The sequence below is a fragment of the Jaculus jaculus genome, chromosome 15 (genome assembly GCF_020740685.1).
Source record: "Jaculus jaculus isolate mJacJac1 chromosome 15, mJacJac1.mat.Y.cur, whole genome shotgun sequence".
Taxonomy (NCBI): domain Eukaryota; kingdom Metazoa; phylum Chordata; class Mammalia; order Rodentia; family Dipodidae; genus Jaculus; species Jaculus jaculus.
The window spans coordinates 47,708,994-47,723,973 of NC_059116.1; the positions used below are offsets into that span (position 1 = coordinate 47,708,994).

At 52.4% G+C, this 14,980-nt stretch overlaps 1 protein-coding gene across 44 annotated transcripts in view; it reads left to right on the plus strand.

The window, feature by feature from the left end:
• Positions 1-14,980, plus strand: part of Celf4 (CUGBP Elav-like family member 4) — a 286,218-nt gene that overhangs the window by 207,240 nt on the left and 63,998 nt on the right. For 24 of the 44 annotated variants that reach the window (XM_045135338.1, XM_045135344.1, XM_012950739.2 and 21 more), the window contains exon 3: positions 12,334-12,412. In XM_045135338.1, coding sequence (XP_044991273.1) covers positions 12,334-12,412 — 79 coding nt within the window. The remainder of the gene's footprint in view (positions 1-12,333; positions 12,413-14,980) is intronic. The other 20 variants (XM_045135347.1, XM_045135355.1, XM_045135363.1 and 17 more) reach the window with 1 other exon arrangement.

The window sequence follows — 14,980 nt, forward strand, 5'->3', positions numbered from 1 at the left end:
CTCCATTTGTCATTTACTTGGTGTGGGCTTTGTTTTTGCTTTTACCATGCCTGGGGACTCTCTGAGGACTGAGGCTAGAGCTTTGTGAGAGAGCCAGGAGGGTACAGGCTCGGGGAGGGGGAGGGGGAGAGGGACTCAGCCTCCTCTCCTGGCCATGGAGGGAGCCTGGCCACAGAGCATGCAGCCTGGAGCCGCCCAGTGGAGTCGGTGAGCAGACAGGAAGGCCTTCGAGCGGCTAATTCAGGATGAGCTGAGGGAGGGACGGGAAGAAGAAAGCTGGGCAGATGACCCTGTAAAGGGCCTCTGTCCAACACCATGGGTTGCTACTGCCCCTTCTCAGGCTCACCTAGCTAGCTTGTTCAGGGGGCTCTGGATCTAAATCTCCAAAGGCAGTGGTCACAGTGTGGGTTGGAAAGGGTCGGCTACAGCTACGGAGAACCCCTCACCAGGACCTTCCAACTACTGCTCCCAGGGTCGCAAGCATGTTTACACAAAGATACCAGGATTTTGCAGAGCCACTTCGCAGCTGGGGACTGTCTTGGAGGACAGACTCAACTTGCACTGTGGAGCGCTGGTGTGGAGAGGTGAGGGAAGATGAGAGGAACCCTCATTCCAGGCTGGAAACTTAGCTTTGCTGATCAGTAGCGTTGGCCCATGTGGCTCTAAGACATGCCCCCAACACACAATAGGGATCCCAACCCCCACAGTGGTAAGTTGTGAACCATCACTCAGTGAGGAAAAGACTTCAAGAAAACACGTGGTGCCTACAGGTGCAGGATTGTATGCCTAACTGTTCAGGAATTAGTCACACCTCTGCACAGACAGAAACCAGTGCACCATCAGGCCAGGAGTATTTGTCCAAGGATCTTTCTTCTGAAGGAGGGGTGAGGTCCAGGTGGACAGAGGTGTCACAGAATAGGCCCGCCCACAGAGGCACTCAGAAAACATTGAGTGGGTGAATGAATAAGTAACTGACTGAAAGTTATGGCTTATCAGAGCATTGGGCTCCAGGGCTGACAGAATGGATAGAGAGAACAGAGTTGGGGCAGGGGGCAGGGAGAGGCCATGGGAGGACAGTGAGTGACCACAAGTCCCTAAGTCCAGGGTCACCTTGACTCCCAATCACATGCCACCTCCTCACCCCAAGCTCAGCCCTTCTTAGAGCCTGTCTAATATATTTGGCTCAGCAAAGTGTGAGAAGAACCTAGTTATTCAAGAATGGAAAGGGGAAAAAAAGAAACAATGGGAGTTCTTATAAGTGGAGGAACAGTTAGGGAAGTAGAAGGCTGTCTGTCACATACTCACTGGGCACTGGGCTAAGAGCTGGCCAAGTTATCGCACTGAAAACCCTCCCCAGGGGCTGCAGAGATGGCTTAGCAGTTAAGGCGCTTGCCTGAAAAATCTAGGAATCTAGGTTCGATTCCCCAGAACCCACATAAACCAGATACACATGGTAGTACATGCATCTAGAGTTCATTTACAATGGCTAGTGGCCCTGGTCCACCCATTCTGTCTCTATCTATCTGTCTTTCTCTCTCTCTCAAATAAAGAAAAAAAATATTTTAAGAAAAAAAAGACTCCCCAGAAAAGGGGGCAGAAATATTGTAAGAGCCACAGAGGGGGTAGGAATAACCTAAGGCATGGTTCCCCGCTGCAGGGACAGACCAAGGCCTTCATGCCCCACCGAGGAGACCTCCAGGGCAACAGGAGCTGGGGCGAGGGGATAAGAGAGAATAGCCTGTTACCATAACTAATATAAAATAAAATTAATATAAAACCCTCCCCAGCACCTTTGCAAGGTGGGCCTTTAAGGGGTTAAGTAACTGCCTCATCTCCTATGAGCAAGTGCAAGCAGAACTAGGACCAACATGCAGGGCTTGCAACTAAATCAGAGCTGGGCTCATCCAGAATTATCTATCCAGTGTTGTTTCAGTCACCGCACACCCCCACTCTGAAGAGGGTGAGTGACCCAGCCTGTCCAAGCAGCTAATTAGCTTGGTTTCCACAGCAGCCGCTCTTAACTAAAACCACGAGGATCCTCCCACCCATCAGCGTGGTCCTGGCATGCTGATGGAATCGGAAGACCGAGGTAGACTGGAGGCTAGGAGACAAAGAGCCTGCTGCCCTTGGCATCGTGGGCCTCAGAGCCCTGAGTGGGATGCAGAGGGGACAGTAGACCCAGCAGCTTCATCTCTCACTACAACCCTCAGCCTTACCTGCCACAGCCCAAAGAAGCATCAGCCAACAAAGACACCACCTCTGTTGCATCAGGGAGGGAGGGAGGGGACAAGCGACACCAAAAACCAGCTCAGAAGTGTCTGTCCTAGAAGCAGCATTGAGCTTGGGCTGGGCCTCTGACCAGTCCAGAGGTTGGACAAGGGGAGACACCTCCTTCCTTTGAGCCCTATGGGTGAGGAGCAAGTAGTCTGTAAGCATAGATTCCAGAGAGAAAAGAAAGGAAGCTCAGAGGAGGAGGAGATGGAGGAAGGTGAGCCTATGGAAGGTGCGTGGGCAGAGTGAGCCACCTACTGACAGACTCCCCGCGCTGCCTGCTGCTTCCCACTGGACCCCCGCAGAGCAGGGCAGCCTGTTGCATAGCAACTGCCGACAGCCTGCCTGTGAGGCTGGACCAGTAAGGAGGTGTGGGCTGAAAGAGTCTGCCTTGGCTAAGGGCTCTGCAACCCACTGTAATCCCCACTGGGCCCCCTTGCCAGGCTTGAGCTGGAGTGAGGGGTCACTTGGTAATCAAGAAGTAGAGCTATAGTGGGGGATAATGAATCCGTTCATTGAATGTCTGCCTTGCACCAGTCCTGGGTTGTTGTCTTCCCACAATGCGTGAGAGAGCCAGGTACCAGAGAACACTGACCCATCTTACTCTCAGCGATAGCCTGGCAGACCTTAGGCCCCGTTGACTGCCTTTGTACGCTCTTTCGAGAAGGGGCCCTGGGGAAATAGTGTCCTTGCCACAAATGGACAGGGGTCTGCCTGAGTCACCGTAATGCTAAGGCTCTGTAAGTGCCCCTGCCTCAGCCTGGCCTTCTTGTCCACTCTTCCCCAGTGACTTCCCTTCGCTCACCCCTGTGGCCTCCCCCCCCACTCCAGCCCCAATCCTACCCACCCTGAGAGTATGGGCTTCTGGAAGAGTAAACGACATAAACTCTGCTGTGTGGCCGTGACCTGGAGTGTGGAAGGGACTTACAGGCCACAGCTCACACATGCCCCACTCTGACACGGGTGGAGCTCAGTTGTTACAACGCTTGCCTAACGGGCACAAAGCCCTAGATTCAATCCCCACCACCACATAAGCCAGAGATGGCGTCCATGCCCAGAATCCCAGCACTTAGATCTTGGAAGGTGGATCAGGAATTCAAGACCAGGTTGTGATACACGAGACCCTGTTTCAGGAAAACACTGCGTGCCTGTGCCTGGCCTGGGTCACAGCCATGTCACTGAGGTACTTGGCAGCTACAAGGCTTCTTAGCGGCTGCCCAGCCGTCCCCTTAGCACCTTTGACAGCAACAGACCAAAGTGTGGAAGCGGTGACTCAGAACACAACAGATGTAATTGAGTACACTTAATCATGAAGGCTTGCTGGATGAGGCCAAGCTTTAGGATTTTGCTCTGTAGTAAAGTGGAGGCTAAGGGTGAAGAACAGAGGGCAGAGGGGCCTGCAGCCAGCACAGGGGAAAGCTTGGAGGTCACGTGTCTCTGTGGGTGACTGAGGTCACTTCAAGTAATCTTCCCAAGAAATACACCAGGGGTCCTTAGCTGGCCAGCGTTGGCAGCTTGAATGAGGAGAGGGGTGAAGAAGGGTAAAGAGCTGACAGGCTACCTACGGGGATGTGTCTTGACCCAACAACATCAGATGGCCTCCTGGGATCAGGGAGTGGTAACAGAAGCCAGATTTACTTAAAAAAAAAAAAAATCATGTCTGGAGGGTTTGCATTTCAATGGGCTACAGATTTGCATATTTTAACAATAACCTCCCGTTCTTCTGTCTGGTCTCTGGCTGTCTTTCTGATAGAAGATCGCTGCTTCAATAAACCCTTCCTAATCCAACAGAACAGCAGCACCACTTGGCTGGAGGGCAGAGGATTAAAGGGCCTTTCTCTCTGGGCTGGAAACAAGACTGTCAGGCGGTGACCCATTTCTAGCCGCTGGACACTCACACCACCAGGGTGCGGCTCAGGCTGGAGGAACAAGGATTGAGATGGCGCTTGATAGAGGACTCTGCTGTCCATTTGTCCAGTGGATCTTAAACACTGAGTGTTCCCCAAGTGCTGAGGCTGGATTCTGGGAGCCGAGAGGAACACTAAGCAAACCCTCATGGCTGGGACCATAATAGTCCATAAACTTCCAGAAGACAGTGAAGGAAAGAATGGGGAGAGGGGATGAAAGGATCCCTAACTGAAGACCTGTGGGAGGTTACTAGGCAAAAAAGGGGACAAGAATAGCTGCACCCCAGGCAGCCTTGAGGATCTTCTCCAGGGACCCTACAAGGAGGGTGCAAGTGGCCTGGAAAGGGTACGTCTCAGGGGCGCACGGTGAGGGGCAACATGTGGCAGCACTCTGCGGTAACCGCTAGGCGGTCCCCAAATCAGAGCTGTCTGTTAACAACAGACAAGATTCCCTGTCTGTGAAGTGAACCCTACGCAATTTAAGGAGGTAATTAAAATGTAATATATTTACAACCAGCTACAAATAATGTGCACAGCTTCTGCTGTTTCCCTGTGACCCCCCCCCCCAGCAGGAGACAGGGGAAGCCCCCCACCTCCATGGCAAAGGCTCACTCTTCAACTTCACCAGAGCCTGCTCAGCGCAGCCTGGGTCTCCATCCCAGCACGGGATGGGATCTGTCCCCTTAGAGCCATGAACAAATAGTTTTGTCATATCTTTTTCTTTTATTTTGGTTTTCAAGGTAGGGTCTGACTCTAGCTCAGGCTGACCTGGAATTCACTACTTAGTCGCTAGGTGGCCTCGAACTCACAGCGATCCTCTTACCTCTGCCTCCCAAGGGCTGGGATTAAAGGCATGGGCCACCACGCCCAGCAGTTTTGTCATATCTTTTGTTGACTCCATTGCCGGTTAAGCGCTGTGAAGGCAGAGTTCTGCAAGGAGAGCCAGCTGTATGTCTTTGTTCCCTGAGAGTTTGTGGGTGCGTTCCTTTCTCTGCCTATAGAGGGTAGCTCTTCCTTACTGCCAGCCTCATATGTCAGGGGTGCTATTCTCAGACTTTCTCCTCAAAAGTGCCTGAAGTTTTCAACTATGGTAGGACCTGCCCTGTAACCCCAGCACTGGAGAGATGGAAGCAGAAAGTGAGTTTGAGGCCAGGCTGGATTAAATGAGATATTGTCTTGACAAAGAAGGACTTGGGACTAGGGAGCTAGCTCAGTCTATAGAGTGGTTGTCCCACAAGCATTAGGATCTGAGATCAATCCTTAGAAACCCCATAAAAAGTCTAATTTCAACACTGGGAAGGCAGAGGCAGGCTCACTGGTGTTTGCTAGTCATCCAGCCCAGCTGGCCAGCTCCAGGCCAGCGAAAGACCTTGACTCAAAAAGAGGGACAACGGGCTGGAGAGATGGCTTAGTGGTTAAGCACTTGCCTGTGAAGCCTAAGGACTCCAGTTCCAGGCTCAATCCCCCAGGACCATGTAAGCCAGATGCACAAGGGGGCACATGCGTCTGGAGTTCGTTTGCAATGGCTGGAGGCCCTGGTGCACCCATTGTCTCTCTCTCTGTATCTGCCTCTTTCTCTCTCTGTCTGACGCTCTCAAATAAATACATTAAAAAAAATTTTTAAAGAGGGATAACACCCCTGAGAAGCCTCCATAATCACACATATGTGCATAGACACCTGTGCGTGTACACACACATTTAGAAAAAGGGGGAGCTGAATCACATTTTGCTAGAGGATCTTATAAGCCCTTGCTGGCCTCCAATTGGTTTTATGCAGTGCTGGAGATTAAACATTCTCTGTGTTCTGAGTGGGGTTTCCTCTCCCACTAGTAGTCTTTGAGCCTGCAATACACCCTAGGCTGCAGGTTGAGGACCTGGGGGACTGTCTAGAGTCCCTATACCTCAGAGAGTAATCCTACCTGGTGGCCCTATTTCAACCTTCCTGAGCCTGGCTTGCCTCTGTCTCTTAGGGCCAGACTCAAGCCAGGAAATTCAAATTGTGAATTTCATTTTTTTTCTTTTTAAATATCTTGGGGTTTTTTTTCTAATATTTTATTTATTTATTTATTTATTCATTTGAGAGAAAAAGAGGCAGAGAGAGATAATGGGTGCACCAGAGTCTCTAGCTACTGCAAATGAACTCCAGACACATGCGCCATCTTGAGCATCTGGCTTACATGGGTACTGGGGAATCGAACCTGGGTACATAGACTTCTGGGTTCTTAGGCTTCACAGGCAAGAGCCTTAACCACTAAGCCTTTCTCCAGCCTCAAATTGTGAATTTCTGTGATTCTGCATAGGAGGCAAATGCTCTGATATTTGTATTTAAAACTGGAATTCCATAAAATAAAGATGAATGGTAAAATGTACACTAATAATTTAAAATTTATGTTTTTCTTTACTTAAAATTCATCAAATAGCAAATTATAAAAACTCAAGAGAGATAAAGACCATGGAAGAAAAAGCTTTTAGCCAGGTGTGATGGTGCACGGCTTTAATCCCAGCACTCAGGATGGCAGAGGTAGGTGGATCACCATGAGTCCAAGGCCACCCTGAGACTCCATAGTGATTCCTGGGCTAGGGCATGACCCTGTTGGTGATGCTGCTGGGGTCAGGGCACATACACCCCAGGAGCTCCAGCCCACAGAGAGAGAGAACACAAGCGTGACTTCTCTAAGAACATGCCAACTGGAGCTGCCCAGAAGCAGTGAGGGAACAGAAGCCAGTGAGTGGATAGCACTGCCCTCTGGGGGACAGCGAGGGACCAGGAGCTGAGAGCTACACTCACGGGGAAGGATGCAGGTTTGGGAGAGATAAGACTCCAGCTTCACAGGTGTACTTGGCCTGGCAGGAGGTTAACCCTGGTGAGTGCAAGCTAAGTGTCGCCCTGGGCATTTATATCCCGAATGGAGCCAGGTAGGACCTCTGTTTTAGGGTTTACACACCCACTTCCTTTAGAGAACACTCTCATTGTCCCTTGGGCCACCACAACCACCTTGGCTGTGATTCCTTCTGTCCCCGCCTCCCTGGCTGCCTTGGGTCACCTCCTGAGGCATTTCTGCCTATGCATGGGAAGCCGGGGAGGCAGGTGTGGCCAAGAACCTACTCTACAGAGGTTGCCACCCGCACGTGCCATCCACTGTCGCTTGTCATCCTCATCTCCTGAGACAAAGTGAATTCTTTTGACATCCCATGCCACTAATCATGCGTGTGTGTGCGTATGTATTCATGTGTGTGCATGCACACATAATCCAGAGTCACTCCATCTGGAAGTCAAGTCAGGGGAGACCAGCTCCTGGGACAAGCACTATGAGCACATAGTGGACAGTGGACAGTGACGGCTGGCCCCAGGGAGAAGAAAGCAGGATGAACACACAAGGGGACATCCTTTGGCCCTCTCTAGCATGGGCTTCCTGTGGGTGGCAGGCTCAGCCCCACCCCAAATCTCTATGCCAATCCTCAGGAAGGAGACCGAAGCAGATGGGCATCTGATTGTTTAGTGACTGTTGGTTGTATGGAGACCCCTGGGTGTCTTGGCTAGCCTTGCTCTGGGGCGTTCTCCCCAGCCCCAGTGACCTCCTTGTAAGCTTGGGGAGGGAATGCTCATAAACACAAGCACGCTGTCACTCAAGCCCTGTGAGCTCAGCCAGGTGGGCACAGGGTCCAGGAAGGGAGGAACTAGAATGAAGGGGGTTAATTATCCATCTTCCTGGAGACAGAGAGCACGCCTCCCCAGCCCTGAACTCCCGTTCCCAGGAGCCTGATGGCAGAGGCTCACGGTGAGCCCAGGGGAGTAGATATGGCAGTGCAAAGCCGAGGGGAGACAGTCAGAGTTTAGGGGGGGAGCCAAGAAAGAGCCTGGCCTGTCTGTCAGTGTGTCTGCCCATCAGCCACAGACCTCTCCTTCCATTGGAAGCAACATTGGACAGGTGAAGCCTTTGGACCAGCTCAATCATCATATTTATTCTAATTGTATCATAGCCGTCCCCAAGGAGCCTGGTTCAAATGAGCTTGACATTATTAAAATTTTAATGCCCAGTTTTCATAGCTGAATGAATATTTAAAGGGTATGTCCCAGCTTAAGTTATGATGATGAAGAAATTAATGGGATGTCTTGTTTAATGCATGGCTATGTGTTGATGCAAAATGTGACGGAGAGAGGGGCAGAGGGCAGGGGTGGTAGAGCGAAAGGGGAGGAGTCCAGAAGGTACCACCCTTTCCCCTACCCTCTCCTGCAATATGGAACAAAGGTGGTCACAATTCTGGGGTCCTGGGGTCCTCTTGCCAGGCCAGCTCACTCCATCTAAACCTCTTTCCTCAAGGCAGAGCCGGGGCTTGCTGTGGTTGGACCCTTCCACTTAGGGTGAGACCAGGGATGGGCAATCCCCTTCCAACCCCAGCTCGCTAGGCAGAGCTTGCTCCGTCTGGGGAACATCCACACTTGATCCTGGAAACCGACTTCTGCCTCAAAATAAGAAAGCCCAGGGCTGTATTTCATCAGGCCATCTAGCCCAGCACCTCTCTGGGGCAAGCTCTGCAAATTCTAGCTGGAAACTGACTTACCCTAAGGTCACAATGAGGATGAAAATTCGCTCCAGGAAGTGGAGCTCAGTGGGAATCAAGTCAGTTCTCTTCCAGTGGTATGCATGAGCACCCATCAGTGCTCACACAGACAAGCAAACAGTGAGACTCCAGTCTCTCACCAGCAGGAAGCACTCAATGAAACTAGAGAGGAGCAAGAGGCTCATGGGAGGGAAGGAGCCCAGGACTAAGCCATGAGGGAGGCCTGGGTTGCTGTCCAGGGCAGGCATGGACAGGACATGCCAGGCCTAAGTTAGAAGCTCGTGACTGAGCATCCCTAGTGCCCACGCACCAAAGATTAAGGAAGAGGGAGTGGCCACTGGAGGGCAGAGTGCTCACCGCAGCAGATGTGTCCCATGCATTGGGAGACTTCGTTGCCTCATTGCGACAGAAAATGAGACCCATCTTGCCAGAAAGAGCTCTACCCTCGCCACTACCTATGAGCAGGACTCACCAACCTGTGCAGACCCACTGAGAGAAGACAGATCTGAACTCATAACTGGGGCAGAAGTATCCTCCCGGGATCTAGTTGTCCTCCCCACACCCCTAAGGACAAGGGCATTGCCTAGCATGCTGACCTGGCCTGCCACCTGCTTTAGTCCCTGCCTCGGCCCCACACAAATCACTCCAGTGGGGATAGAGCAGACAGTGAGTCAGTCGGGCTCTAGCTCACACCTCCCCCACCTGCTTTACGCAGACAGAGCCTCCTCCTACCCTTGCTGAGGAGCACAGCCCCTATCAGCATCCTGCCCTTGGCTGAGAACTCCTTTGGACCATCCCTAAGTCCATCCTGCCTGGCTCACAGCATCTTCTGAACCTAGAGGAGCTGAGAAGCCCTGGGTTCGTACTGATAACCCACTCTCCACCTGCATGAGTTCAGCCTGGTATCTTAACCTCTCTAACATGCTATGTCCTTGCTTGGAGTTACTCTATTCACATACATCCCAGAAGTTATAATCACCTAGCAGTATAACATTCAGAAGCTCGTTCTGTTCTCTGATGTTGTGGATCCATTTGGGGATGTCGGCAAACTAAGCCCCCATCTCTCTAAGCCAATCCCCAGCTTCAAGCATTCTTGTAAAATGGAAGGAAGTGAATTTATGCTTTGTAGGATTCTTTCCCTCAGGTACTAGCCGAGCCCCATGGGCTGGGGTTCATTCATGCCAGGGCTGCTACATACACCAAGGTGCCCAGGTGGCTTAAACTATGCACACATATTTTTCACTCTTCTGGAGACTAGAAGCCCAAGATCAAGGAGTGGAAAGGGTTGATTTCAGGTGAGGGCTTTCTTCCTTGTTTGAAGAGGAACACCTTGCTGTGTCCTCACGTGGCCTTTTGTCTGTGTATATATGTCCATGGTTTTTCCTCTTTGTCTCATAAGGACATCAATCATATGAGAGCTGTCCTTAAACCTTCATGCAGCCATAATTACCTCCTCAATGATCATTCTTCTAAGTATAATCACACTGGAGACTATAGCATCACCATATGAGTGGAGAAGGAATAAAATTCATTCTATAACAGGGACTTTGTGGACTAGCCTTAAAAAGTGGTAGAATGTCAGAGGAAGGGAATGCTGCAGGTCCAAGGCATGAGCTTAGGGAGAAAGGTTTGGATATGTGTGGTGAGAGGTGGTGGTCTGTGCTAAAACATTTGTTTGCAAGTTGATGGCCCAAAGAACCTGGCCCTAAGCTATCCTGACCACAGGGATGTCTTATCTTCTTCATTTAATCTTTGGGCTCTTCCACCTGGCACAGGTGGGGTCAGTGACAGAAAACATAAGGATTGTTGCACTCCTCCTGACCCTCTGGGAAGGCTCCCAGCCAGGCTTCCTCCCCAACAATATGCAAATAGTGACTTGACCTAGGCCTCAGAGAACTGTGGACTTACAGAAGCATGAAGGTTGTAGAAATTCATGCACAAGAATGCAGCAGCCAGAGTCTCAGGATGTTTCTGGGATAGAATATTTCAGGTTTGGGGGAAACAAGTAAAAGGGGCATCCCAGGTCTCTGGCCACACCACCTTGAATTAGCTCGTCTTGTCTGATCTCAGAAGCTAAGCAGGGCCTAGGTGGATAGCTTTAAAATGGGGAGAAGGAATATCCAAATGAAGGACAACTTGGGAAAAGTGAGATGCTGCATCTTACCAGCCAATGAGGAGTGTGACATGGCCCCTCCTGGAACTCCGCTCCCATAACCCAAAGCTGCTTGGCCTTTTAGACCCTTTGCTTACTTCAAGGTCTGAAAAGGTGTTTTGAGGAGGATCCAGAAACATCATCCCACTCCTCTTCCTTCTCTGTAATGGAAGCTTGTGGTAACAAGATAATCCCCCTGGGGCTGGAATCCCCCCACAAAGCATCTTTGTTTCCACCATCACCACCAGTGCTGTCAACTGCGGCAAAGCCCACCACCATGACTCCCAGCAGCCAGCCTCATGGCCCCTGGCTCCCTGCCTCTGCTTTCCTGTCTGCTAGGAGCCCCGCTTGCTGCCTCTGTCCTTCATTGCACAGCTCTGCCCTTCCCCTGGCCTCTGAGTCACCTTGCTGAGTCACACACATTCTCTCCCCACCCCACCCCCAGTTCGTCTCAATCTAGCCAAAAGTCACTTCAAATCCTAGGTCTGAAGTCAAGAGTCAGCTTGTGACTGGCCGATCCGGGCCCAGTAAGGGAGGGATACTGGCAACAAGCTCTCAAGGTGCGGGAGAAGGTAGGCTGACCCTACCACAGGGTGGCCTGGGAAAGCACGTGACCATGTCCTGGCCTGGGCATCTCTGTCTCTGTAACAGGGGCGCTTGGGCAGCCCTCCTGCCTCTGAGTCTGCGCTTCTGCGAGAAACGGAAACGCAAAAGGGGATCTGAGAGCGCCACAAGAGAAGCACCGGCGAAGACATAAAGTACGATGCATTTCGTGGTTTCTATCATTTTTATTGTCTGAAATACGAGGGGAGCTCAGGGATGGAGAGCCCACCCTGGTGCCTGCAGGCTGGGGTTGAAGCTGGGCAGCGGAGCCAGGATGCCTGGAGTTCAGAGACCCCTAGCGGCCCAAAGCGGCATTACGTGAACCCCAGAGAAGGGCCCGTGCAGGCTGAAGGCGAAGTGTCCTCGCAGCGCCCGCGCACGGGACCAGGAGCGGGTGTCCACGCCGCCCTCACGGGACCTCTCTGACTGCCACCGAGAAGCCCAGTCCAGAGCTCCACTCCAGCCGAGGAAGTGGCAGTCCAGACTTCAGTCACCTGTGTCTCACAGGCCTGCGTCAGAAATGGCGAGGATGGAGCGTGCTGGCATCCGGTGGGATCAGAGAGCAGCTCGGCAGAGCCGGCCAACTTGAGGGGTGCAGGCGGGGCGGCAGGTGTGCCTCTGGTCCACCTCCAGGGTGGAAAGAGGGGCTCCACTGGGTCTCCAGGAGATTCTCTGACCTCGGGGAGCCCGGTGGAGCTGCGGGTGTCCGCACCTGCTTGCTCGAGGCGTGCGAGTTCACGCTTGGGTGTGGCCGGGCTCGGGCGCGGGTCTCCGGAGCAAGGCCTCCGCCCTTCCGGCCCAGCCTGCGGTAACGTTGTCCTCTCTGCTCTGTTCCAGATGAACCGGCCGATCCAGGTGAAGCCCGCGGACAGCGAGAGTCGAGGAGGTAGTAGCTGCCTGCGCCAGCCCCCTTCACGTGAGGGCCCACTTGTCTCTGCCCCCTACCGCTCCTCCCTCCCCGCCCGCCTCCTGCTGCCCCCACCGACGCCCGCACCCCGCGCTGGGGGCGGGGACCCGGCTTTGCTGCTCTGGGGTGGAGGCCTCTCTAAGAAAACAAGGTACTATATGGGGGCATTCTTTTCCAGAAGGGGCCTGTCTGCCTCAGAAAATCCCACTGCGATGCGATGTGAGTAGTAGAGCAATGCCTGGCTTGGCCGGAGCGAGGCGATGTTTGCAGACTTGAGAATTTAGGCCAGAGAGAGGTTGTAAATGCAAGAGTCTCGGTAGCCACAGGCAGGTGTGGGCCACTCTAGACCAGCACAAGGTAAAGGTCCAAGAGGTTGACGCGAGTAGGGTGGCAAGTGTCTGGGAGGAGACAGAGGAGGACATGGCCTCCACAAATGCCTGTCCCAGAACATGGAGTCCACCAAAGGCTGGCACGAGGTGGCTGAACCAGGCGGGGCCAGACTTGCGGCAATGTTGAAAGAAAATGAAAGGGGAGGTGATGATGGTGAAGGCTCCCACCCCTACCCCAGCATCCCAATAGGGCACAGGCTCCATACACACAACACGCTGCCCCTTCCCTGTGGCACTTGGCACCCAGCCCAACCTAGGCAAAGGAGCCATCTTAGACTCAGGGAGGGGGTGCTTGCAGGTGCCTGCTAGGGTCATGACCAGCCTCCTTGAGGAAGAGGGCATAGTCTTTCTTACTCATCAGGTCACCGCCAGCCCTTCCTCTTCACATGCACCTATTGTGCCCTGCATGTCAGCCTCAGCCCTGAACTCTTCCCCAAGAAGGGAGCCAAACTCAGTCCCTGATCAGGCCCAAGATCCCCAAGGAGATACTCTGTCCTGTCCACCAGCTACAGGCTGTAGTCCAAGTACAGTCAGGTGCAGGCAGGTGGTCCAGAGGGGAAAAGCCACCTACTTTCATTCCCATCTCCGACAGCTAGGGGAGTGATATCCTCCAGATAAGGGTCTCTCCCAGAACAGGAATTGAAAAACCCAGGAAGATTTCATTCAGTAGGGCACAAGCTGGAGTGTCTAACCCTGAGAAAGAGACATCCATCCAGTTTCCAAGTTGCTGTCCAGCCTGTGCCTTTCCAGGCAGGGCTAGTAGGTCCAGATCTTGGAGGCAAAGGTAGACTGCACAGTCAGTCCCAGGTGTCCTCTGCCTCCTGGCCAGGTCTCATCAAGCTTCTGACCACTATAGGGTCTGGCACAGGAAGCTCCTGGTCACCACCTCCCAGACTCACAGCCCTCTGCCCTGCCCATTAGTTCAGGTGGCCAGTAAGGAACCTCTTTTGTCCTCATCCTTCTTCCAACAAAAGTTAATGATGGAATTAAGGGCATAAGTAAGATATGCTAAAGACACTTAAAACAGAGTCAGTTGTTCTGGAGGGAATTGTAGTGTGACCACAGGTGATATGCTAGCCCCTGGCATCTATGGTCTCTTCCAGAGCATGCCCTCACCTCCCCTGCTTTAAGCTGCTGACCTGAAAGGCTCAGGCTTTTCTTTACCAGAGCCTCAGGTCCTACCCTGCAGGGTCTGACACTATATAAAGGGACTCCATGCCCTGGGGCAGAGACACCAGGACCCTGATAGTCCAGGTCCACTTTGTTGAAAGGTAAAGATGGCTCAGGTGTGAGAGGCCTGAGTGAGCAAGCCCACTTGGGTCTCAATGCCTGCTTGGGCCCCTTCCTTGTCTATGACAGGAATACTGTCCTCCCCTGGTCTCACCCAGGGGTCGGAGTGCAGGACCTGTCCTAGATACAATCTCTAAAAGGCAGGCCCAGTGAGACACTGGCCTGGGTCACCCAGGTGTGTAGTGACTACCTGCGAGCCGCTGTTCAGGTAGAGCATCTTGTGCGTGTCATAAAAGAGGCATCCAGAGTAGGCAGGCAGCTTGGATGGTAGGTGCCACCAGTTGTCCCAGAAAGGGGACTCCAAATAGGGACCCTATAGTGGTCAGAAGCTCGATGGGAGAAGACAGGAGACCTGGCCAGGTAGAGACAGCCAAAGAACTTGGAGGAGGTAATGGCCTTGAAGGAGGAGGATTCTCAACTTGGGGAAAACATGAGGATGGCATGAACAAGGTTACACCTAGAGAGGCCTCACAAGGGACCAGTCAGAATTTGCTCTGTGGGGGGGGGGGGTTCCAGACTCCAAGTGTGTGTCTGGCATCCCCTCTGTCCCCAGCCCTGCCAAGTGCCACCTCCAATATTCTTCTCCCATTCCCTGCCTGGGAGGCAGTCGCTGTCTGACTCCAAGCTGCTAACCTCATCGCCTTTCTCTCATATATCTCCTGCTCTGACACTTGCCCCAAGCTAGATTAATCAGCTCTTTTATTCTTCCTGCATTGGAGAGGGGGGACAGAAAGCCAAACCTAAACATCTATCTATTAATTGCATATTTAATATTAAACAGGGAGATGGTCCTGAGTCAGCACTATCACCAAGCCATTTTTAAAAAAAAGTTGGTTTAAAATAATTTAATACCCACCAAATACTTCTTCTGGGGACAAGGAAGAGGGTGAGGGGAGGG